General features: G+C 44.8%; 1 protein-coding gene and 1 long non-coding RNA gene across 4 annotated transcripts in view; one reads left to right on the top strand and one right to left on the bottom strand.

Moving 5' to 3' along the window:
- Window positions 1-27,107, bottom strand: part of LOC142248917 (uncharacterized) — a 142,020-nt gene that overhangs the window by 32,391 nt on the left and 82,522 nt on the right. The gene's annotated exons all lie outside the window — the stretch shown is intronic.
- DNAJC6 (DnaJ heat shock protein family (Hsp40) member C6) overlaps window positions 1-27,107 on the top strand; it is a 110,098-nt gene that overhangs the window by 20,096 nt on the left and 62,895 nt on the right. The window contains exon 2 of one of the 3 annotated variants that reach the window (XM_075320345.1): window positions 5,100-5,265. The exons of 1 other annotated variant lie outside the window; for it this stretch is intronic. In XM_075320345.1, the coding sequence (XP_075176460.1) occupies window positions 5,253-5,265 (13 nt within the window). In that variant the 5' untranslated portion in view covers window positions 5,100-5,252. Of the gene's footprint in view, window positions 1-4,953; window positions 5,266-27,107 lie in introns of those variants that run through there. One more of the 3 variants, XM_075320342.1, reaches the window with a different exon arrangement.

The following is a 27,107-nucleotide window of genomic DNA, read 5'->3' as shown; positions in this document are numbered from 1 at the left end:
TAACATTGTTTTAGTGATTGTTCCATTAACACAGGTGTGGGTGTTGATGAGGACAGGGCTGGCGATCAATCAGTCATGATTAAGTAAGAATGACACCACTGGACACTTTAAAAGGAGGCTGGTGCTTGGTATCATTGTTTCTCTTCAGTTAACCATGGTTATCTCTAAAGAAACACGTGCAGCCGTCATTGCTCTGCACAAAAATAGCCTAACAGGGAAGAGTATAGCAGCTACAAAGATTGCACCTCAGTCAACAATCTATCGCATCATCAAAAACTTCAAGGAGAGAGCTTCCATTGTTGCCAAAAAGGCTCCTGGGCGCCCAAGAAGGACCAGCAAACGCCAGGACCGTATCCTAAAACTGTTTCAGCTGCGGGATCGGACTACCAGCAGTGCCGAGCTAGCTCAGCAATGGCAGCAGGCTGGTGTGAGTGCTTCTGCATGCACTGTGAGGCGGAGACTCTTTGAGCAAGGCCTGGTTTCAAGGAGGGCAGCAAAGAAGCCACTTCTCTCCAGAAAAACCATCAGGGACCGACTGAAATTCTGCAAAAGGTACAGGGAGTGGACTGCTGAGGACTGGGGTAAAGTCATTTTCTCAGATGAATCCCCTTTTCGATTGTTTAGGACATCTGGAAAACAGCTTATTAGGAGAAGAAGAGGTGAGCTCTACCACCAGTCTTGTCTCATGCCAACTGTTAAGCATCCTGAAACGATTCATGTGTGGGGTTGCTTCTCAGCCAAGGGAATCGCACCACTCACAGTCTTGCCTAAAAACAAAGCCATGAATAAAGAATGGTACCAGAATGTCCTCCAAGAGCAACTTCTCCCAACTGTCCAAGAGCAGTTTGGCACCCAACAATGCCTTTTCCAGCATGATGGAGCACCTTGCCATAAAGCAAAGGTGATCACTAAATGGCTCATGGAACAGAACAGAGATTTTGGGTCCATGGCCTGGAAACTCCCCAGATCTTAATCCCATTGAGAACTTGTGGGCAATCATCAAGAGACGGGTGGACAAACAAAAACCAACAAATTCTGGCAAAATGCAAGCATTGCTTATGCAAGAATGGACAGCTATCAGTCAGGATTTGCTCTAGAAGTTGATTGGGCGCATGCCAGGGAGAATTGCAGAGGTCCTGAAGAAGAAGGGTCAACACTGCAAATATTGACTTGCTGCATTAACTCATTCTAACTGTCAATATAACCTTTTGGTACTCATAATATGATTGCAATTATATTTCTGTATGTGATGTAAACATCAGACAAACACAATTAAAAACCAGAGGGCAACAGATCATGTGAAAATATAATTTTGGTGTCATTCTCAAAACTTTTGGCCATGACTGTACAGCTGCACTCTCCTCTGCTCACACTCCTCTACTCTGCTCTCTGTCTCCTCCCACCAGGCTCTCTAGTCTCCTGGACTGGCCCCGCCCTCTAGGTGACCATCCCCTTTGGTGTCTGACTAGCCAATTACCCCTGGTGTGGAATGGAAACTGGGATTTTGGTGTGTGCAGATGTTACTGGCACTGGAGTTCTAGGTCCCTGGGGGTAGGCCCTACATACTGGGGAGGATGCAGTACCTAGTAGTGCCCTGACTGGCTCAGGAGCGCTACACTTACATGAATGATTTGTGACCCTTTATTCTAGTGATTAGAGGGGGGTTTCTCACGATATCTTATAACTTAATGAAGGGAATGTGTCAGTAGGATCAACTCTCTGAAGCCATCTATTTGGGCATGCAGGTCATAGGACATACTCTCCACTGATATCAACACACTTCTAAAGGCGGCGTTACATGCTACGATTTATCTGACGATATGTCGTTGGGGTCACAGTTTTCGTGACGCACATCCGGCATCGTTAGCGTCGTCGTTGCGCGTGACACCTACGTGCGACTCTGAACGATTGCAAATAAGTTGACAATCGTTGATCGTTGACACGTCGTTCAGTTTCAAAATATTGTTCGTCGTTGGAACGCAGCAGACATATTGCTACGTTTGACACCTGCCAACGACGAAGAACATCCAAACGACTGCCTTGGTCAAACAATATATCGCTGATCGCTGTTGCGTCGTTTGTGAGATCGTTACGTGTGACCGCAAATAAACGACCTATGTGCGATCTCGGCAAATCGTATCAACGATCTGGTCGTGTCACATCTTTTAAGAAATCGTCAGATAAATCGTAGCGTGTAAAGCGGCCGGTCACAAAGATGCACCAAAATGCATGCGTTTCCTTCTCCCAGCAAAGTCTATGAGATTTCTATTTTGCTGCAGTGCATCTTTTTTTGGCTGCATCTTGGCTGCGTTTTTGAAGACGCAGCCAAGATGCAGCATGTCAATTCTTTTCGCATCTTGTCCCTGCGTTTCGGAGGACTGGCAGATCAATCACCTGCTGACATGGGGTCAGTGGCGGTTTGATCCCTGGTATCTGGCTAGATGCTGGTTCCGTTAAAGTCAATGGGGACCAGAATCTGGCACAAAGGGGTAGGAGCAAGCACTTCATACTTACCGAATTACCGGCGCGGCTGTCACACTGCTCCCGGGGCTGGTCATTCACTTCCCGGGCCGCTCATTAGCATAATTGAATATGCACTGCTTCCCCCGCCCACCGATGGCTGAGATTGGTTGCAGTCAGACAAACCCCCATGCTGAGTGACAGCTGTCTGACTACAAACAATAACAGCCATCGGTGGGCAAGTCTATATCATACAGTACAATAAATAAATAAATACTTTTTTTAAAAAACGGTGTGCGGTCCCCCCAATTTTGATACCCAGCCAAGATAAAGCCTCACAGCTGATGGCTGGTATTCCCAGGCTGGGGAGACCCATGTTATTGGGAGCCACCCAGCCTAAAAATATCAGCCAGCAGCCGCCCGGAATTGCCGCATCCATTACATGCGACAGTCCCGGGACTTTACCTGGCTCATCCCGATTGCCCTGATGCGGTGGCAATCGAGGTAATAAAAAGTTAATGGCAGCCCATAGCTGCCACTAAGTCCTAGATTAGTAATGATAGGTGTCTACCCGAGATGGATGCGCCACTTCTGGGGCAGCTGTGGCTACTGCTACTGTTTGGATAGAAAGGTCCAAATAACGATGGCCTCTCCCACCTTAATAATACCTTGGCTGGTTTAAAAAAAAATAGAGGGGACTCCATGTCATTTTTTTTTTTTTTTTTTTAAATAAATCAAATAATTAAAAAAAAAAGTGTGGGATCCCCTCTATTTTAAATAACCAGCCAAGGTACAGCACACAGCTGAGGGATGCAGCTTGCAGCTGCTGCTGTTCCTGTGCGGGATATGAAAAATGGGGGGTAGTCCACATCATTTATTTAGTAAAAAAAAATAAAAATGTAAAAAACAGCTGGCCAAGCTACGTATCCCTCTATCAAGCTATTGTTATTTCTTTCTGTTAGTTCTTATTATCTATTCTATATATTCTATCTATTAGAAACAAAAACAAAAGGTGCTTTATGATGCAGCAGAAATGATTTTATTTGAAAAATAAGGGAATGGTAAAAGAACATAAGAGCAGAGTATGGGGAGCAAACACAATGGTCCCTTGAACTACAAGGTTATAGCCGACAAGGCAGTCAGATCGGTCTAAAGAGCCTACCTGCTCACAGGGCTAGCCGGGACTATCCTTCGCGGACTTTCCTTGCAGAAAGAAGAATTTTATCACTCCTCTGCTCTCAGTTGCTGTGAATATCGCATTAAACTCTGCCATCTTGTTTTCCCGCGTGCATAGAACACTGTTGCCATAAGCAACAAACACAAAATTTTGAAAATATATATTAGACACATAAGGCTTTCATGTGTTGTAACATTCGTTACCATAGAAACAAAAAAAGATCACAAAGCCAAAGACTTATCAGCAGCCCCTTGTATATGCATTTCTGTGGCATATGTTTATTTTATGTATAGTTTATTGTTAGCAATTAACAAAATTCAAAGTGAATGAGCAAAATGGAAATGTAACTCAAATCAATTTTTGGTGACCGCTTTTGCCTTCAAAACAGGATCAGTTCTTCTAAGTATATTAGTGCTCCGTTTTTGAAGGAACTCAGCAGGGAGGTTGTTCCAAACATCTTGGAGGACCGACCCCAGATCTTCTTTGCATGAGCCTTATGTGGATCGGGAGATCAGGGCTCTGGTGGGTCGGATCATCATCTCCAGGACTCTTTGTTCTTTCTTACACTGGAGATGGTACTTCTCCATCATGTAATGCCATAGGGGAGGCGTCTGTCTACAAATTTATTGTGCAGAAAGACAACGACTCCAAAAATGCAGCTAATGTCATTAAGAACGAGGAGTCCTGGCGTTGATGTGATGGGCCCAAAGAGTCCTCATCTCACATCATCTCATCTGCAGAAGCCTCATACACAGCAGATCTGGGGTCAGTTCTCCAAGATGTTTGGAACAACCTCCTCCCGAGTTTTTTCAAAAATTGTAGTGAGCAAAAATAAGTGATGAACAACAAATATTGATGGGATTTAGATGTTTATTTTGTTCTTTCACTTTGCATTTTGTTAATTGATAAAAATAATCTAACACTTTTATGTTTGAAAGCATCCTCACTTTACAGCATTTTTTCCACATCTGCCTAAACCTTTTGCACAGTACTGTGCGTATAAAATATAAATCATATGAACAGTACAAGCTTTGTGAATAGTATACATGCTACATGTATGTTAAATGTATAGTATATGTCAGATTTAGATCATATGTGTTATATGTCCAGTATATATTTGTTGTTTTTTTGTTATTACATATCCAGTTTCCTTTATAGAACCCAAGTAGCTAAGCCTCCTGTCCCTGCTCGGCAGCATATGGCCCCAGCTAATCCCCCTGGCAGAGGGGCCAGGAATAGTCTGATACTGGGTGTATTACACGGGAGGGGAGGGCAGGGGGAGGGCTCTGCCAGGACAATAGACACCTAGATGTGCCAGTGCCACCAGGGGGAGGCACCATCCAGGCCAGTCCCTTCCCAGTGTAATCCCCTCAGCTCCGGGGAGAGGGAGGGAAGGTCACCCATGAGCCTGCTCGGTGCTTACCGGAAAAAGACCAACAATGACGGCTATGAGTCTTTACAGCTGGTGGAGAGCAGCGCCGGGGACGCTAATAGCGACGGAGGAAGCGGCTGCAGCAGGGAGCGGCCGGGGAGCAGGCCAGGAGTGAGCGGGGCGGCGGCATCTTCACCCCCAACATCCAGGAGCCCGGGCCGGCAGCAGCCTGACTTCAGCACCATGGACAGCTCAGGTACATGACATGGATGTGTGTGCTGCGCCTCCTCCACACCAGGGCTGCGCTGCATGTGGGGCCTGATCTTGTATATACTGTATATGAGGGTCCTAATCCTGTATGTATTGCATATGGGGTTCCCAATCCTGTATATACTGCATATGGGGGCCACGATCCTGTATATACTGCATATGAGGGTCCTGATCCTGTATGTATTGCATATGGGGGTTCCCATCCTGTATATACTACATATGGGGGCCCTGATTCTGTGTATACTGCATACGAGGATCCTGTGTATACTACATATGGGGGCCATGATTCTGTGTATACTGCATATGAGGATCCTGTGTATACTGCATATGGGGGCCCTGATTCTATGTATACTGCATATGGGGGCCATGATTCTGTGTATACTGCATTTGAGGATCCTGTGTATACTGCACATGGGGGTCCTGATCCTGTGTATACTTCATATGGGATCCTGATCCTGTATATACTGCATATGGGGGCCATGATCCTATATATGCTGCATATGGGGGTCCTGATGCTGATTATACTGAATGTGGGGGGCTTGACTCTGTATACTCTGTATATGCTGCATATGGGGACCCTGATGTTGTATATACTGTATATGGGGGTCTCGATCCTGTTTATACTGAATATTGAGGTTCTAATTTTGTATATGCAGCATATTGGGGCCATGATCCTGTATATATGAGGGCCCTGATGCTGTTTATACTGAATGTGGGGGCCTGATGCTGATTATACTAAATGTAGGGGCCTGATCGTGTATATCCTGTATGTGGAGGTCCTGATCGTGTATATATTGATTGTGGTATGCCTTACTCCTCTTAGTAGCATGTTGGGTTGGAGAGGGGGGCTGCTCCTTTATTTGCTGCATGTGGGGAGCCCTACTGCTCTATATGTAGCATGTGGGGTGCCCTGCTTATCTATATGCAGTGTGTGGCGTACCCTGATTCTCTATATGCAGCATGTGGGCTGCTCTGCTTTGCTATACAGTATGTAGCATGTGAGGTGCCCGGCTTCACTATATATAGAATGTGAGGTGCCCTGCTTCCTTATATACAGCATGTATGCTTCTTTCCACTCAACATGTAGGGTGTCCTACTTCTTTACATGCAACATGTAGGGTATCCTGCGTCTTTATATGCAGCATGTAGGGTGCCCTGTGTATTTGCATGTAACATGTAGGATGCCCTGCTTCTCTATATGTAGCATGTAGGGTGCCCTGTTTCTCTATATGCAGCATGTAGGGTGCCCTGTTTCTCTATATGCATCATGTAGGGTACCCTGTTTCTCTATATGCAGCATGTAGGGTGCCCTGTGTATTTGCATGTAACGTAGGATGCCCTGCTTCTCTATATGTAGCATGTAGGGTGCCCTGTTTCTCTATATGCAGCATGTAGGGTGCCCTGTTTCTCTATATGCAGCATGTAGGGTGCCCTGTTTCTCTATATGCAGCATGTAGGGTTCCCTGTTTCTCTATATGCAGCATGTAGGGTGCCCTGTTTCTCTATATGCAGCATGTAGGGTTCCCTGTTTCTCTATATGCAGCATGTAGGGTGCCTTGTTTCTATATATGTAGCATGTAGGGTGCCCTGGTTCTCTATATGCAGCGTTTAGGGTGCACTTCCTCGTTAAATGTAGGGTGTAGGGTGCCCTGCTTCTTTGCATGCAACATGTAGGGTGCCCTGCTTCTTTGCATGCAACATGTAGGGTGCCCTTCTTCTCCATATGCAGCATGTAGGGTGCCCTTCTTCGCTATATGCAGCATGTAGGGTGCCCTTCTTCGCTATATGCAGCATGTAGGGTGCCCTTCTTCTCTATATGCAGCATGTAGGGTGCCCTGCTTTTCTATATGCAGCATGTAGGGTGCCCTGCTTCTCTATATGCAGCATGTTGGACGCCGTGATTATATGCAGCATGTAGGGTGCCCTGCTTTGTTATATGTAGCATGTAGGGTGCCCTGCTTTGTTATATGTAGCATGTAGGGTGCCCTGCTTCTTTATGTGGAGCATGTAGGAAACCCTGCTTCTCTATATACAGAATGTAAGGTGCCTTGCTCCTCTATATGCAGCATGTAGGGTGCCATGATTCTCTATATGCATCATATAGGGTACCCTAATTTTCTATATGCAGCATGTAGGATGCCCTGCTTCTCTGCACGCAGCATGTGGGGTACCCTACTTCTTTACATGCAACATGCAGGGAGGCCTGCTTCTCTATATGCAGCACTTAAGGTGCCTTACTTCTCTATTTGTAGCATGTAGGGTGTCCTGCTTCTCTATAAGCATCATATAGGGTACCCTGATTCTCCATATGCACCAGGCGGGGTGCCCTGCTTCACTATATGCAGCATGCGGGCTCCCTGATCTCTATATGTAGCATGTAGGATGTCCTGCTTCTCTATATGCAGCATGTAGGGTGCCCTGCTTCTTTATATGCAACATGCAGGGTGTCCTGCTTCTCTATATGCAGCATTTAAGGTGCCTTACTTCTCTATATGCTGCATGTAAGGTACCCTGCTTCTCTATATGCAGCATGTAGGGTAGCCTAATTCTCTATATGCAACATGCAAGGTTCTTTACTTCTTTATATGCAGCATGTAGGGTACCCTGCTTCTCTGTATGCTGCAGGAGAGTGGCCTGTTCCACTAAATGCAACACGTGGGGGAACTGATTCTCTATATACTGCATGTGAAATCACTGATTTTATGCTTACTAATTTGGGGGGAAGGGAGGAAGGCTGATTCTGTGTAAGCTAATTTGGGGCGCCCTGCTTATATATTTTATATTATATATACATATACACACACACACACAGTATCTATATATAGATATATATATATATATATATATATATATATATATATATATATACAAGTAAAATATATCTTTGTACCGTGTTAGCCAGTAGAGATAAAAAAATTGTTTAAAAGAACAGAGAGTCCTCAGTGGTTGATACCTTTTAATGGCTAACTGAAAAGATGGTAATAATTGCAAGCTTTCGAGACTACTCAGGTCTCTTCATCAGGCATGCCTGATGAAGAGACCTGAGTAGTCTCGAAAGCTTGCAATTATTACCATCTTTTCAGTTAGCCATTAAAAGGTATCAACCACTGAGGACTCTCTGTTCTTTTAAACAATTTTTTTATATATATATATGCGCTGCATATGATAATGATCCTGCAGTTGTGCATGCTGATTGTGGGGCTCTGCTGCCATGAATGCTGATTGGGGTGGTCCTTCTGTCTATACTGCAATTTGTTGGGACTCTGAGCCTGCACATAGGAGGCAGCATTTTATTTCAGGAGCCCTGCATGCTGGTTCTGTGGATATGACACTTGGACATCACTTGCATTTAGAAGCTTTGTCACTGCTATAATTTTTGTCCTTGGAGATGGACTGTGATATTAATATGAAAGTCTCCTACCTGTATGTGAGAGCTGTTACATCATAAAATATATGCTGGGCATAATATATTATAGCTGCACTCTGATATTCTGCACCCAAGGATTATATTCATACAATCCTTACTGGCTGCATTTACAAAATGCCATTCACCTGTGTTTATATCTGTATTGTAATTAATGTTTTGTCCCTACGTAGTCATCTCCTGATACTGTGTAAGGTCTCCAATATGTGGCCTTTTCTATTGTATTAATGCTGACTGCCTTCACCTATTGTATACCCCATTACTCACTTCACTTCATATTATAATTACCATAGCTATGCTGCATCTAAGGTTGTACCCTAGCATAATCATCACCAAGCTGGCTGTACATGCTGTGTGAACCCCTAATATTCTACTGATGCTATGTACCTGTACATATCAGACGTAGCAGCACTACAGTATATTCTAGAAGTTACACACTGCAGCAAACAGCACTTTCTCTTGCTGCTGCAGATATATGGTACATATTGTACCTGAGTATACAGTATACTGCACTATGTGGCATGCTAGGCATTCATGTGCTATAATCATGTATATACCACATTATATACCAGTTGTAGGTGTGTTCCTTCTCAATATTAGAGTTTGGTTCCACTTGTGTTTTGCAATGATGAGTGCAATCCGATAAAACATCACATTGCTCACACTCTAGTGCAAAACTATGGGGCAGTGTCCACCTGCGATTGATTTCTCATGCCATAGCCGCATGCGTAATGAATCGCAGCATGCTGTGTTTGGCAGCGATTCTCGTCTCACACCCCCCATACAAGTCTATGGGAGTGTGTGAAACATCGCACTGCACTTGCATGTAATCCGAGTGCAGTGCGATATACAAAGAGACAGGCAGTGGAGGAGATGGGGAAAAAGTGCTCCCCTCTTCCCCGCACCTGTGATGTAATCGCAAGATCACATCACAGTCGCATGACCCTCGGCTGACACCCGCAGCAGAGGGTCATTAGCATATCGCATTCGATGCTCTCGCATCAGAAGCTATACGCAAGTGGAACCGTACCCTAATGTTTATGCTGTACATGCACTTCAATGCTTTGCAACCTAGAATTATAGTAGAGGGCTGATTTATGTATCTCAATATATTGCACCCCACTATCCTGCTTCCTCTTGCTGCTATATTGTCTGTTATAATCATAATGTACTTTCACTGTTGTTTATGCATGCACCTCAAAATCTCATTATTATTCTATTTTTTCACTTATTTTATTTTTCTTAGATGTAGCAGATCTAACCTTGTCAGAAGCCGCAGAGCTGATTTTGTTGCGCATCATGTCCATATGATGTATTAGCTGTTTTAAACATAGGACTGCACATTATCCTACCGCAATATCAAACGTCTCTTCTGACCATAAGGAGTTACATGACAAAGTCAGCTCTGCTACATCTCTATATCTTTGCTGTGGACTTAGATGTTTATTTTTCATCAGATTTAGAGATTCAGATGCCACGAGAAGGGCTTCTGTGCCCACAGAGAACACATGGGGTTGTTGTTTTTTTTTAATAACATATTGCCTCCAGTTGTGCCATTATTATTTTGTACAGATCATTATTTCTAGGTAACAGGGAGCATGTGTATGTGGATTGTCATTGCCAGGTTGGTATTAGGGTCCGGCCACCCGTCGGGTTGCTCTACGTTTCCAAAAGGCTGAGGCTATACAGTCACTGTGACTCGTAATTGTTAGAAAAGTTTTCTTCGTTGACTTCTACAGTGGACGTAGTTTCTGTCACAATATAGCTACAGATTCCTTATGTACTAAAGCAGTCTACAAAGGTGTATCCTGTACCATAGAGTCAGGCCACACAGCAGCTACAGGACCACTGGAGGGACGGGCCCAGAACAGTTTGTCTGCATCTCTCATTTTGGAAAACCACCTTGCAAACCAGCATTAATTTCACTTGTATTAACCAAGAATAGAACTGGTTTCTGAATTAGGTTTTCCTTTGGAGCCTACTTTATACCTTCTGAGACTTCAACAGGGAAAGGGAAAATGCTTCATACTATTGGTCTCCTAGTGCTACACATACCGTACTTATTGGATCAAAGATGACCAAACTAACCTGAACCCCCCCCAATATCCCATGTTTGGGGACTCCAGAGGAGGAACAGCTAAAGCAGATCTACACTCACAACTTTGCTAACAGCTCCTGATATCTGGACTTCTTGGCCCCTTGTGTGTTGGGTTACCTGCTGTCATACTTACATTTTTTAATAAGTCTTCAATAACATTTACTTTTTGCATTAAAAGGAACCTGTCATCTAATTCATACTGTCCAAACCTCAGACAGCATGAATGAGAGATATCATTTATTTTGCAGTGCTTTGTAAATATTTTAATCCTTAGGCTCACAATTTAAATGCTCTATCTTGATGTATTTGTTTTCAAACCCATACAAACATGGAGAAAACATACACTACTCACAAAAAGTTAAGGAAATTTGGCTTTGGGGTGAAATTTCAGGATGGTCCTAATATTCCCTCTAGCCTTTTCAGGTGAGCCTAATGTGACCTTCTCTACACGTGAATGCTCATGTCCAACTGTTCAGTGTTTCAGTACTTTTTGCACAACTTGCTGTTCTCTAACAAGGAGCTAAATTCATAACAGGTGTTTGATGCATGAATCGCCCAATAAATTTTGGGGTTCAATTAGAATTGGTATGAAACAGTCCTCCTCATCAGGCTGTTCACATTTTGACATCATGAGATGAAGACGACACCTAAGAATTGATCAGCAGCACCGCACCATTGCGAGGCTTTGAGAAGAATGTTCTCAGACCAAAGTGGCCACTGAGCTTAGAGCATCAGAGTGTCACCAGCAGGTTGTACAGAGATACAGAGAGACTGGAAGAGTCACAGAAAGGCAGAGAAGTGGACATTGTTTGGCCACATCCCATACTGATGACCGCTTTATTGTGAACAATGCCCTTTGGAACCGGATGATGAATGCCACACAACTCCAGACACATTTAAGGAAGGTAAGAGGCACCCAAGTGTCACATCAGACCATTTGAAACCATTTACATCAGCCTGGTCTGTGTGCTAGATGACCTGCAAGGTACCTGACCGCACCACCAGGCACAGGAGTCATCTATGCTGGACGAGGGACCAGTGGCCTCAGTGCTGGTCACTGATGAAACTCAAATCACGCTGAGCAAAAATGATGGCTGACAACGATGTAGAAGACGTCTAGGAGAGCGCTATGCATCTGGCAATGTTGTCACCAGACAAGCCTTCGGTGGTGGTGGTGGTGTTACACTGTGGGCCGGTGTGTCTAGTTAGTACAGTACGGCCCTACACTTTGTGAATGGTACACTGACCGCCCCTACTACTGGAATAACATCATTAATCCAGTCATTGTGCCTGAACAACACAGGCTTAATTTCATATTTATGGACGACAATGCTCCAGCTCATCAAATTTGCATCATTAGGGAGCGGCTGCTGGAGACTGGGTGACTTCAAATGGAGCGGCTGGCACTTTCTCCAGACCTGAATCCCATAGAAAACCTATGGGATCAGCTGAGTCACCGTGTAGAGGCTCTTAACTCTCTAACCCAGAGCCTCAATGACATGAAGGCCACCCTTCAAGAAGAGTGGGATGCCATGTTTCAGCAGACAATAACTGCAGTTGTCAAAAGCAAGCGGCGCCGTTGTCAGCTGCAATTAATGCTCACGGCCACATGACAAGTTATTGAGACATTGACATTTATTGGCGGTATATCCACCACTGTTGTTGGCTTTTGTTTCAATAATTATTGAAACAAAAGCCAACAACAGTAGTGACTATACCCTCAAAAATATTGTTTGAGATTAGGAAATCGCCATTGCATGCTTCTATTTAAATGCCCTACTTTCATGATGAAATATCACTGTAGCGCGAACTTTTTATATTTTTTATAGATTTCACCTGAAAGCCAAATATCCCTAAGTTTTTGTGAGCAGTGTACAAAGTCCATTCAGATGTTGTCCTCAGTAGGTTTTGAACCCAGTGCTAACCACTGAGCCACTATGCTGCCCAGGGTGCCACAGTTATTGCAGCCATGTATGTTTCACTGTGAAATGCTGTGGCATTTCAGAGAAATCATACATTAAAGGGAACATGACACCTTAGAAAATTATTTTAATCTGCAGTTAATTAGCGTTCCAGTGCTACCTAGAGAAAATGAATTTATTTCCTCCTGTGAGCCACAGACTTTTAGCCAGAGGGGCATAGACGGAGCCTCTACAGTCACCGCTCACAGCACTGCTCACTATAGTCTGAGCGGTGGCTGCAGACACAGCCCGGCACTTTGATTGACTGCCGGCTCTGCAGCGCCATTGATATCTTGTTGCTGGCACATTCAGTGATCAGCAGTAATCTATAAGGAAAAGTAGTAGCAAGTGATGAAATTCCTTCCATTACCATTATTGTAGAAATGAAGTATTACTCTGGTTTCATGTAGTCAGAGGGTTATCCCTGTGAGGCATGGGCATCCTAGGTCCTCCAAAATGATAGACATCCTTTGTATCTGCTCCCTACACTGACTGGCAGGTAGAATTATGCCATAATTCCCTACTACCAAATTAGAAAATGGGACTTCTAATATAGACAGGTCTCTTCAAAGGAAACATGTCTTGTCCAGAAAAGTTGTTAAAGGGGTAGTCCAGGTTTAGCATGAAAGACTGCAGTCACTTTGTGTAAATGGAGACTTGTGAATCCTCACTGTGCGCTCTATCAGGATTCTCCGATGCCAGCTGCCAGATCGGGAGGTCATGTGACTGCAAATATTCGATGTGCACACATCCTGCAACATTCCAACTAGACGTGCATGGCCTCGCTTAATACAAGTCAATTGAGTGAGGCTGCTCACATCTAGTTGGAATGTGGCTGCAAGTATGAATACTGCATATTTGCGGTCGCATGTCTTACCGCTGGCACCAACGAATTCTGATAATGTCAAAGTGCCGGGCTGTGTTTGCAGCCACCGCTCTGAGCATAGTGAGCAGGAGGAAATAAGTTTGTTTTCTTTGGGTAGACGCACTTTCAGTAAGTCGTACAGGCAGCACTGGAACGCTATTTACCTGCAGATTAATAGAATTTTCTAAGGTGCCATGTTTCCTTTAATGCATGTTTTCTTTGAAATGCCACAGCATTTCACAGTGAAACATACATGGCTGCAATAACTGTGGCACCCTGGGCAGCACGGTGGCTTAGTGGTTAGCACTGGACTCAAAACCTACTGAGGACAACATCTGCAGGGATGCTGTGAGGATTAAATTTGCAGTCGCATATAATGACTGCAGATTTTTGTGCCAACCCTGGACAGCCCCTTTAAAATTGTGTGTCTGCCAATCCAGAGCAGTGGCTACAGGTAGAAAATGGACCTGTATTCTTCCTTTGGCAACTATCTTTCAGTCATGGGTATGGTGCATGGAGCGGTCACAGTCACCGCTCATTATACAGTGAGTGTGTTGTGATTACTCCCTGGCACTTAGAATGACAGCCTGCTCTGCAGTGTGTGTGTGCAGCGTGTATGTAGAACAGGCTATCAATCAATGTCCGGGTGTGATTACAGCCATGCTCACTGGAATCTGTGTGACTGGAAGTGAGCAGCTGTAAGGCAAGTTAATTTTCTCCCTATAGACGATGCTTTGGTAATGAGGCAGGCATGATTTTAAAGCCTGCTTTACACGGTACGACCGATTGTGCGATTTCACAATCGATCGTACCCGCCCCCGTCCTTTTTGCGTCACGGGCAAATCGCTGCCCGTGTCGCACAAAGTTAGTAACCCCCGTCACACATACTTACCTCTCGTGCGACCTCGCTGTGGGCGGCGAACGTCCACTTCCTGGAGTGGGAGGGACGTTCGGCGTCACAGCGACGTCACACGGCCGCCGGCCAATAGAAGCGGAGGGGCGGAGATGAGCGGGACGTAAACATCCCGCCCACCTCCTTCCTTCCACATAGAGCCGGCGGCGGCCGCGGGAGGCAGGTGAGCTGCTCATCGTTCCCGTGGTGTCACACGGAGCGGCGTGTGCTACCACGGAAACGATGGTCAACTAAATTAAACGATATTATGGAACCTAGCGAGCAGTACCCGACTCACGATTTGTGAGCGATACTGCGTCGCTAGGAGGTGTCACACAGGCCGGCATCGCCAGCGATGCCGGATGTGCGTCACAAAAACCGTGACCCCGACGATCTATCGCACGATAAATTGTCTGGTGTAAAGCAGCCTTAAGACTATTTACCCTATATCTACAGTTAACACTATCTGGACATGAACTCCCAATGCAGCCTATTAGGCCGGTTTCAGACGTTCGTGTTTAATCAGGTACAAGCCACATACATGGTTATGGTCATACATGTGTCGTGTGTCACACTTGTGTCACACGTGTGACATCTGTGTTTGCATACGTAAGACACATACCGGAGAAAACACGGGTCTTTGAAATAAAAAAATATTCTATATTCACTTGTATCCAGCGCTGTTTTCTTCGGCTCTGCTGCTTCCTGCTTCTGACCGCCGCTCATTATAATCATTGATTATTCACTGCACTGAGGAGCAGGGACAGCGCCAGGGACGGGTGAGTATTCAGCAAGCAGTGTGTGTACAGTGACATCCAGGAAGTCATCAGATTTCCCAATGAACTCTGATGACATCCTGATGACACCCCTGCGCTACAGCGGGTGTCAGGACGGTGACTTCACGGGTTCATCAGAGTTCATTGAGAGCTGTGATGACCTCCTGGATGTCACTGTACACACACTGCTTGCTGAATACTCACCTGTCCCCACGATTCAGTCCTCGGCGGTGCGGTCCCCGGCACTGTCCCCGCGATGCTCTGGCTTCCAGCTCCTCAGTGCAGTGAATAATCAATTAAAATAATAAGCGGCGGTCAGAAGCAGGAGGCAGCAGAGCCGAAGAAAACAGCGCTGGATACAGGTGAATATAGAAAATCTTTTTATTCCCGTCTGTCTCTTTCCCCATCTGTCTCTTTCCCCGTCTGTCTCTTTCCCTGTGTGCCTGTCTCTGTCTGTCTCTTTCTTTGTCTGTCTCTATTTCTTTTTTTCTTCCCCCATCTGTCTCTTTTCCAGGTCTGTCTCTTTCCCCGTCTGTCTTCCCGTCTCTTTTCCTGTCTCTTTCCCTGTCTGTCTTTGTCCATCTCTTTGTCTGTGTCTTTTCCTGTCTGTCTCTTTCAAAGACCTGTGTTTTCTCTGGTACGACACGGATCACATCAGTATGCGATCCATGTGACACCCGTGCTGCCGGAGAAAAAACGGACATGTCTCCGTGTGTGCGTGCGGGGCCACACAGTCCGTGTGAAAACATGGCCGTGTGAGTAACAACATAGAATAACATGTATACGTGTGACATCCGTGTTAAAAACGAATGTCACACGTACCTTAAACACGGACGTCTGGAACCGGCCTTACTCTGTAAGGACTATCATTCTCCAAGGGTCGGCAAACAAGCCCCTCTTATTTCAGATTAGTGTGTAATTTGCTCCCTCACAATATAGGGGCCCCATCTACTCATGTCCCTCAGTTACATTGCACTACTAGAGGAAAGGACATATAGTAACATATTAATTTAGAAACTATTGTTCATTATTTCAATTCAGGGAAAGATGCAATGTGTTGAGATATTTCACTGCTGACATAAAACACCATGAGAAGCAATGATGTTATAGCCCAACTCAAGTTAATTAGTTATCATTATTGTATTACAGAGATGCAGGTAGGATCTGCAATGTTAAGGGATCCCTGGGAAGTTTCTAAAGCTCCCAGAAGTCGGGAAATCATTTTATCAGTGTATTAACAAAAAGACTCCCTCCTCGCAGACTGCTTAATCTTAAATGGCATAACTAATATAATTAAGTGACTGGTGAGAGAGACGGTCCTGTAGACCTGGGACAAACTGGGCTCTGCTGCATTGCATTTATTCACAGGGCGATGTGCAGTATGTTTTCTTTTAATATACTGTATGTTGAAGCTTTTGCTTTTTTTAATTTAAATTGGTTTAAAACACTACAGATTGTTTTTTGGTTTTTTTTTTCAGAAAGAGCTTCAAATCCTTTCTATAGCCCAAACTAAATGATAAATTCTGGCTGCTTGTATCTGCCACTAGAGGTCACTCTGGAGTATACTGTATAACTGGGTACACATTAGATAAGCGAGTTGTTCCTAAGCTTCCCTAGTGATGACTACAGCCAGCAAGGAGATAGAATTTGATCATATATCTCTACACCTGTGCAGGAGATTTGATGCTTTAGAAAAATTAAACTGCGACTGCTATAAAGATGTATTAGGAAATTAATCAGCATTGGGCGTAAAACTAAATTTCGATAAAAGGGAGACATTTATTTTAAATGGGTAGTCCAGGCTTAGAACAAAATTCTGCAGTCACTCGATGTGAGTGCAGGCTGCTGAATGGTAATGATGTACAGTGCAAGTGAGCAGTCACAAGACCGCAGGTATGCTATTTTTTATATGCTATTATTATTATTATAATTATTATTATAATTATTTGCACACTTGTGGTCACATGACCACTAGACACATCCGGCTTTTTTCAATTGTCTTCTATTGGGAGAAGTGGAGAAGAGTCTAGTTGGCAGTTATCACAAGTATGAAGTTTACAGACATGAGGTCATGTGACTGGCGACTAGAGCAGGGAATACCGGAGGATCTTGAGAGCCTGCACATCACAAGCTGTCACGATTTGTCAGTATGCAGTTACGTAAAGGGACTACAAACTTATGTCCCAAGACTTGGCAACCCTTTTACAAGTGTTAGCTAACAAATCAATTTTTTTTTAGAAATATCTGCCAATGTAATAGAAAACAAACAAAAAAAACCCCAACTGCTAAGTATTCTACTGGTCTATTTCCTTGAAGAGATCTAGTGCTGAGCCTCCTGTGGTGGTCTACCTGGTCTTTGTTCTCATGTGGATGGTCCTGACCTCTTCAGATCTCTGCTGTACTGCTAGCATAACTGCTTAGATATGGCAGCCATAATGCAAGTAGTTTAGCACGTGACCGCTGCAGCCACTGATTGGGTGGAGCGGTTATATACCAGCCGCATGTAACCAAAGAATGACAGCACCGCAGGAGTATCAGCACAGACTAGGTGAATTTTGTGTCTTTTGGGAGACTGTTATTTTATTTATTTTTTTAAAAAAAGGGTATGTTGAAAAAAACCCCTTTTAAAGGGAAACTGTCAGGTCTAAGGGTATGTGCGTACGTTGCTTTTTACCTGCTTTTTACCTGCTTTTTTGCTGCTTTTTCTTCTGCGCTGTTTAATGCCAAAATGGATGTGTTCTTCTATTCAAGCAAAGTCTATGGGAATTTGGGTTTCTTGTTCACACTATGTTGTTCAAAATGCTGCCTTTTTGTGGCAGAACTTTGGTCAAAAACTCAGCTTTGCAGTGCAAAACCCAAATGGCAAAAACAATTGACATGTTGCTTCTTTGAAAAGCTGAGTTTTTGACCAAAGTTCTGCCTCAAAAAGGCAGCATTTTGAACAACATAGTGTGAACAAGAAACCCAAATTACCATAGACTTTGCTTGAATAGAAGAACACATCCATTTTGGCATTAAACAGCGCAGAAGAAAAAGCAGCAAAAAAGCAGGTAAAAAGCAGGTAAAAAGCAACGTGCGCACATACCCTAATATGCACCTAGAACCATGAGAAGTTCTGGGTGCATATTGCTAATCCCTGCCTAACTGTCCCTGTATCTAGCAGCATGGATAAAGAGATCTTTAGAAAGAGTATTTCTAAAGATCTTTTACCGTATGCTAATGAGCGAGGGCTCTAGTGGCTTGGGTGTTAGTTCCCCTGGCTAGTCACCCCCATTAGCATGTTAGCACGTCCCTGTGTGCATGCTAACATGCGAATGAATGTGCAGCGTCAGAGGATGGTCTCACCTCTCCGGCTGCCATCGTTACCCGATTCTGGATTTCGGCTCAGTGTGCACGACCCCGGACATTCGGTCATGCGCACTATGAAACTGGGTGTACGCGTCCTGGCTTCAAATTGAAGTATTGAACTGAACTGAAATCCATTGTCGGGCGGCCTTGGCAGCCGGAGAGGTGGGTGAAATCATCCTTTGATGCTGCATATTCATTAGCATGTTAGCACGCCCACAGGGGTGTATTTATATGCTAATGGAGCCAACTAGCCAAGGGAACTAACGCCCAGGGGACTAGTCCCTTCGCTCATTAGCATACGATATAAGATCTTTAGAAATACTTTTTCTAAAGATCTCTTTATCTATGTTTAGTGTATACAGGGATGGTTAGGCAGGGATTAGCAATATACACCCAGAACTGCTCACTTAAAGGGAACCTGACAGGTTCCCTTTAAGTGATTTTCTGTGGTGGATGTCTCTTTAGAGAATGGTCCATTCCTTCAGCTGAAGCTGAGAAGCACAGCATAGAAATTAATGGATCCTCTTTTTTTCCCCAGAGATTCTCATGTAGTATTATTTAACAGCCTTTGGCTCGATCTCGAGCCATGGCGAATTGATGGATGAACGCTTTGTAAGAAGATCGATCTTGTGCAGCCTAGATAGGTCCACCAGCGTCTTCTCCATCGTTTTCATGATAGTATCAAGTCATTGGGTTGCTGGTCTTCCTCTTCAACTTGTTCCTTGTATTCCTTCTCGGGTGACTACTCTCTTCGAATGATGTGTCCACAGGAGGCAAGTAGGGCCCTTCTCAAATAGCCATCTAAAAGCAACCCGCAATCTAAACACCTATGTAATGTTGACATGATTTTGAGCTATGAAAAGTGAGAGGAAATCTATTTACCAAGCCTGCAGTAGTCTCTTCTGAAGCTTGTTTAGTGGATGTTTATCCACATAATGGAGTCCTCTGTAACAGTTTTCAGTGAAAGACTCTATACATTTATACAGAGTATCCAGAAAGTGAAGCTAATACTGCAGGTGATCAAGGTCAGTTGACTTTGTGTATCCTTTGGAACTTTAAAACTCTTATTTCCTTAACTTTTTCATTTATTCCAGTTAAATTGTTGCTTCTTGTGCATCACATTGGTGACGCGCAGCGTTCCGTCAGCCTATGTATCTATCTTCCCATCGACCTTCACATAAGGATGGCTTTGTATTCCTTTGTTTGCATTTCCATACAAAGAAGCCAGTTTTGTGTCTCCTTCTTCACGCTGACTGATACCTCATGGTGGGGTCGGGGAGCTTGGCAGGCACAACTGTCACACAGCTCATGTTCTATGGAAATTGTCTTGGATTATACAAGTTTGTGTTGCTCATCAGAAAGTAAAAAATATGCAGAAAAATGTTAGAGCTGCTTAGAATTCATGTTGGATGTAAGAGCGTTTCTGTAATTCTTCATTGTGCGCTCCGGTTGGCCCTGAAGATGTCTGGGAATCAGTTTTATATGTCTGGATGTGATATCAGGATCCTGTTTCTGGTTCAATGTAGTGACCGGAGTTAGGGATGTTGATGCGAGGTCAATGCTCTATAGTGCTGATTTGTGTCATCATTAGGAGGTAATTACATAATTGTCATTACAGGTAATTTCTAGTGGATTATAAAAAGAATGACAAAAATAACATTATTATCTCATTTGTGGAGGCTCCAGAACCTGGTGATGTCGCATAACTTGACATTAGGACACTAATAACCACCCACGAGAAGACCTGGTGACCCCATCCCATTTTCATAGCTCAAGCACATTTTCTAATCTTGCCAAGTTTTCATCTACAATATAATTATACAATTGCAGTCACAAATATTCAACCTCTATTGTGAATTAGGTTTTTAGTGATGTTTCCTAATTTTTTTTGCTGTTTGCAATAAACCAATCAAACGAGAACAATGTAAAGAAGCTCAAAACAACAAATATAACAAGTGCTTTGGGTATTTGTATGTAGTGCTACGTCATGGAGGCTTCATGGCTAGCAAAATTTTAATAGGGCAGCCACGGTTGGCCAGCTCCTACGGGATAAGGGCTTTATAAACTGCCCTGGAAATGGCCAGGGTACTTGTTATAGGATGATGGCGTGCTTATGTCACATTATTACATTTAATCCTAGAGCCTGCTTATTCTGTAGGTAGGTGACAGGTGCCAGGGTGAATGCCAGCTTTGGTGCAATGTAGGCGGAGGTTTACTGCTAAAGCTTGAACTATGTTTAGATGTGACTGTACACAGCACTTACTGCTTTCCTTATGCCCACTCATATAATGTGAGGCTGCTGGAAACATGGGCTGCAGTGACAGCAGAATAAAGAACATTCATGAAATAAATCATTGTTTGCAAACTGTTCATTACTACCTATTGGATAGTAATTGAGTATTTTTGTACATAAACGGAGCAAAAGGATGAAATCGTAACACATTTGTGATGTGAATATCACAGGAAATTTGGCATTGTACATATTCAAGGACAATTGCAAAACAACTCCCCTATTGGCTGAGGCAGACATTACTTTATAGCAGTTTTCAAGGCCAGACCAATAACACCAGGGGCCCATAATGAGAGGGGGCCCAGAAGTGAGCTGCTTCTCATATTGCCCGACATACTGTGATATTTACTAGTGATGAGCGAATATACTCCGCACTAATCGTTACTCGCACACATTTTAAGGTATTTGCTATACCCATTACATGTGGAGTATTTTGCTCCTCGCCTCGTGAGTTTCGAGTCCCTCCCCCGCATGTTTGGCTCCTTATTTTCAGCCACTAAACATACAGGGATTGCTTGTCAATCACAGTAATGCTGTAGCCATCTTTGTTACCGGCATTATTTCGATTGTGAGGCACAGTGAAAAAAAAAATGATGTGCGGGCATTAAAGCAGGAGAATTATACTTACTGAGTTTTGCTGTCACACTGCTTCCGGGTCCAATCATTAAAGTTCATGAATTTGCACTTCTGCTCCCACCCACCCTCTGTAACAGTGTCTGTGATTGGTTGCAGTTTTGCTTCCCTTGCCTACCCTCTGTGCCGGCGTCTGTGATTGGTTGCCGTCACTAGCTGCCTGGGTCCCTGATGTGGAGTGTAAAAATAAATAAATGACTGGAAAAAATGGCGCATGGTTCCCCCATGTTTTGATACCCAGCGCAGATGAAGCAGACAGCTACAAGCTGCAGCCCCCAGCTGTGTGCTTCATCTTGGCTGTATATCAAAATATGAGAGACGCCACACGTTTTTTGTTTCTTTTTAAATTATTTAAAGGGGTTATCCGGCTTCTTTTGACTTTTTTTTTTTATTACCCTATTGGGCTACATTGGGGCAGGTAAGTAGATACAGACCACTTACCTGCCCCGCTGTCAGCCCCTCTCCCCCGGCTCAGAGTGGTCATGTGACCGCTCCTGCCACGATTTTGCTGCTTCCGGTCATTTCATGTCAACATGGGCAGGACCATGTTGACATGCAAATCTGGAACAGCATGTCGCCTCCCTGCTGGGCGGCTACAGTGCGATGAGCCCCGCCCCCCTTCCCTGCACCCTCCCACACATTCCCCTGCACCCCTTACTCTCCCCGCGACCTCCCCCTGCACTGCTGTGGGGTCCGTGACCTGGGGGAGGGGCCTGGCGGCGGCTGCCGTGGGCCCTTGCTCAGGATCGCACATTCAAATGTACCGGCATCACAGATCACAGATGCCGGTACATTTGAAAGCGCTGATGAGAGGGAGAGCAGCGCTGCTTCTCATCACTGTCCCGCTGTCTGTGTCTGACAGATCAGGACAGCGGTGACTTCACTACTGTGCTGATATGTCCAGACCAGACAGCGGATGAACGTGCAGGAGCGGCGGGGACCGAGGATGGGTGAGTATGTATTCCCTACATGTGTTCCCTATGGAGGTAGGAGGGGTCGGTACAGAGCACTGTGTGTGTGTGTGTGTGTGTGTGTGTGTGTGCAGTGCCCTGTGTGTATGTGTGGTGCAGAGCCCTGTGTGTATGTGCGGTGCAGAGCCCTATGTGCGTGTGGGGTGCAGAGCCCTATGTGCGGTGCAGAGCCCGATGTGCGTGTGTGGTGCAGAGTCCGATGTGCGTGTGAGGTGCAGAGCCATATGTGCGTGTGCGGTGCAGAGTCCAATGTGCGTGTGCGGTGCAGAGTCCAATGTGTGTGTGCAGTGCAGAGCCCTATGTGTGTATGCGGTGCAGAGCCCCATGTGCGTGTGGGATGCAGAGCCCTATGTGCGTGTGGGGTGCAGAGTCCTATGTGCGGTGCAGAGCCCTGTGTGCGGTGCAGAGCCCGATGTGCGTGTGCGGTGCAGAGCCCGATGTGCGTGTGCGGTGCAGAGCCATATGTGCGTGTGCGGTGCAGAGCCATATGTGCGTGTGCGGTGCAGAGCCATATGTGCGTGTGCGGTGCAGAGTCCAATGTGCGTGTGCGGTGCAGAGCCCGATGTGCGTGTGCGGTGCAGAGCCCGATGTGTGTGTGTGGTGGTGCAGAGCCATATGTGTGTGTGCGGTGCAGAGTCCGATGTGCGTATGCGGTGCAGAGTCCGAGTGCATGTGCGGTGCAGAGTCCGATGTTCGTGTGCGGTGCAGAGTCCGATGTGCGGTGCAGAGTCCGATGTGCGGTGCAGAGTCCGATGTGCGGTGCAGAGTCCGATGTGCGTGTACGGTGCAGAGTCCGATGTGCGTGTACGGTGCAGAGTCCGATGTGCGTGTACGGTGCAGAGTCCGATGTGCGTGTGCGGTGCAGAGTCCGATGTGCGTGTGCGGTGCAGAGTCCAATGTGCGTGTGTGGTGCAGAGCCATATGTGTGTGTGTGGTGCAGAGCCATATATGTGTGTGTGGTGCAGAGTCATATGTTCGTGTGTGGTGCAGAGCCATATATGTGTGTGTGTGGTGCAGAGCCATATATGTGTGTGTGTGGTGCAGAGCCATATATGTGCGTGTGCGGTGCAGAGTCCGATGTGCATGTGCGGTGCAGAGTCCTATGTGCGTGTGCGGTGCAGAGTCCAATGTGCGTGTGCGGTGCAGAGTCCAATGTGCGTGTGCGGTGCAGAGTCCAATGTGCGTGTGCGGTGCAGAGTCCAATGTGCGTGTGCGGTGCAGAGTCCAATGTGCGTGTGCGGTGCAGAGTCCGATGTGCGTGTGTGGTGCAGAACTATATGTGCGTGTGTGGTGCAGAGCCATATATGTGTGTGTGTGTGTGGTGCAGAGCCCGATGTGCGTGTGCGGTACGGAGCTCGATGTGTGTGTGTGTGGTGGTGCAGAGCCATGTGTGTGGTGCAAAGTCCGATGTGCGTGTGCAGTGCAGAGTCCGATGTGCGTGTGCGGTGCAGAGTCCGATGTGCGTGTGCGGTGCAGAGTCCGATGTGCGTGTGCGGTGCAGAGTCCGATGTGCGTGTGCGGTGCAGAGTCCGATGTGCATGTGCGGTGCAGAGTCCGATGTGCGTGTGCGGTGCAGAGTCCGATGTGCGTGTGTGTGGTGCAGAACCATATATGTGTGTGTGTGTGGTGCAGAGCCATATGTGTGTGTGTGGTGCAGAGCCCGATGTGCGTGTGGTGTGCAGAGCCCGATGTGCGTGTGGTGTGCAGAGCCCGATGTGGTGTGGGGTGCAGAGCCCGATGTGGTGTGGGGTGCAGAGCCCGATGTGGTGTGGGGTGCAGAGCCCGATGTGGGGCTGTTATATGCAATGCTGTAGTGATAACAGGTCAGGTGCTGGGGAAGAATACTGACAGGGAAGGTGTGTGCAGGGGGCGGGCAGAGGGCGAGGCTGGACACTGAGGCCGGGTGGTGCTAGCTCTGACTGAGAGGTTTGGCACAGGAAGTGGTCAGTTTGCTGGAGCTGAATGTAAATAAAGAGCTGCAGAGAATAAAGGGTGAATTCAAGAGGAACAAAAGTTAGAAAACAAAAATTAACAATGTAGGGGTGTTTTATATGACAATACAGCACAGATTAGATTACCAAAAATTTTTGAGTTTATGTCGGACAACTCCTTTAAATAAATAAAAAAGTCTTGAGGTTCCTCCAACTTTGATACCTAGCCAAGATAAAGCGAATAACGTTTTTTTTTTTTTTAATTATTTATTAATTATTTATGAAGCACACAGCTGGGGGCTGCAGCCTGTAGCTGTCTGCTTTATCTGTGCTGGGTATTAAAATATGGGGGACCCCACGACAATTTTTTCAATTATTTATTTAATTTTACACTCCACTCCAGGGACCCAGACAGCTAGTGTGATGGCAACCAAACACAGACGCCGACACAGAGGGTGAGCGGGGAAAGCAGGACTGCAACTAGTGAGTGAGGTCAGGGGAAGCAGTGCATATTCATGAACTAATCATACCAGAAAGCAGTGTGATAGCCACAGGAAAACTCAGTATTATTCTCCTGCTTCAATCTCCATAATACGCTGACAACATTATGCCCAGAAACTAGCTGTCAGTCAGAAATGTATCTACAAGACAAAACAATCACTGATCTTGGGGAGACCAGCCAGAGAAAACACTGCCGGCAGCCAGCGAGGGCGCTCAAGACATTGAAATCCTAGGTACATTGCCCCATGGGAAATATGCAAATCAAAAAAGTCTGTGGCGCCTCTGTTAGGATTCTCAACACAGAAACAAGCCAGATATCCCTCCGGGAAGAACCCAGCCAAGGGGTGGCTCTTTTTAGGAGACCACTATAACCACCATATTAAGTGGCCCTTTCAATATCCAACTTTTTGACAAGTTTAAAGATATGCCCAGGAAGCAATGTACCTTGGATTTCACTGTCTTGAGCGCCCTTGCTAGCTGCCGGCAGTGTTTTCTCTGGCTGGTCTCCCCGAGATCAGTGATTGTTTTGTCTTGTTGGTCTACTAGGCATTGCTCCCACCTGGCCAGAATCCTACTCCACACTGATGAGGGGCAATACCCAGAAACAGCTGTCTGTGGATGGATACCTGGCCTTGGTATTTCCCTTGTCATATATTTAAACTTGTCAAAAAGTTGGATATAGACTAAAAGGGCCACTTAATATGGTGGTTGACTGGGTCCTTCCCGGAGGGATATCTGGCTTGTTTCTGTGTTGAGACTCCTAACGGACGTTTTTGATTTAGAAATGTATCTAGGCATCTTCCCCATGTTCCTATTCAGTTTCAGCACTTTTCCATCCATTGCAGAATTTTTACAGGACTCCCAGACCTACTTCCATGGTCCTCCCAAAAATTATTCTTCGAGATTCCAATTGACTTGCATTAGGTTTTTTATTTAGTATGAATACACAAATAATAGAAATTATTCAGCACAAAGAATCCGAACCCGAATATTTGACTATTCGCCCATCTTCAATATTTACCTTCTATCGACTTCATAGAAAGCTCCATCAGAGGTCCCCTCTGCAGATTACATAATATATGCATCCATCAATATTTTTCGGCACTGTGTTGCAGTTTTTGTTAAAAACGGAAACTATGTTGTAGATTACTGCCTAAATATTTCTTTACTAGGAGCTGTACCCATCTGTATGCAGATCTCCCCTTGTGGTTGCTCCATTTTGCCAGAGTTTTATCATTTAAAATCATTTTAAATCCCAGTGGAAGATGACTTTAAGAAACTAACTTTTCATATATAACTATATGTGCACACAGTGCGTTTTTATCACGTATTTTCATATGTTTTTGAGTGCAGTTTTGTCACAAAACTGCAAGCAACTCCTGATGCCTGCAAAGTCAATTAGAATCCTGAGGTTTCCTGCACACAATGAGTATTTTGTCTTTTGGTGTGGAAAATCTGCAGCAGGTTAATTCTTTCAGAGTTTTTTCCTGCGTTTTTTACTCATTGAATTCAATTAAAAACTCATGCAAAAAAACCCCAAGTTTTTACACTGTGTTTTTCCTGGCAAGAAATCATGCAGAAATCTCTGAAACCAAATACTCCATGTGTGCACATACCCTAAGTTGGGCGTTTGTTTTGGGTCTTTAAGGCAGCCCAATTTGAAATTTTCCTACAATGACTTCTTATTTTTGTGATGTTCAGGCTAGGATAATACAGTTTAGAGGACATTGAAGGTCATTTACTATTGCATTTATGCCATATTCTCATCACAAACTGCTACCAAATTTTGTCACATGAAATTTGCTCCATTTTTCAAATGTAAATGGGTCAAAATGAGTGAAGAAATTCGACAAGCTTAAATTATTTTTTTTTTATTCAAAGGGCACATGGCTAGCTGATGTCTATGTTTTTGCCACATTTATTAAGCACAAATATCATAATTTGCTGCAAATATACCGTATATGTGCAAAAAGTTAGTATTGGTGTAAAAAAAAGTTTATTCACAATGCTTACTAAGCCTTTTTTAGACTTACTCTCAAAGATGTTAATTGAATAAATTTTTATATTAGAACGCTTCAGAAATGTATAAATGTAGTATATGATTTTTGGGCCCTATTTCTTCATTGCGCTTTTCCCCT

The sequence above is a fragment of the Anomaloglossus baeobatrachus genome, chromosome 8 (genome assembly GCF_048569485.1).
Source record: "Anomaloglossus baeobatrachus isolate aAnoBae1 chromosome 8, aAnoBae1.hap1, whole genome shotgun sequence".
NCBI lineage: Eukaryota > Metazoa > Chordata > Amphibia > Anura > Aromobatidae > Anomaloglossus > Anomaloglossus baeobatrachus.
Note: the sequence above shows the minus strand (reverse complement) of the source record. Positions and strands in the feature narration are given on the sequence as shown.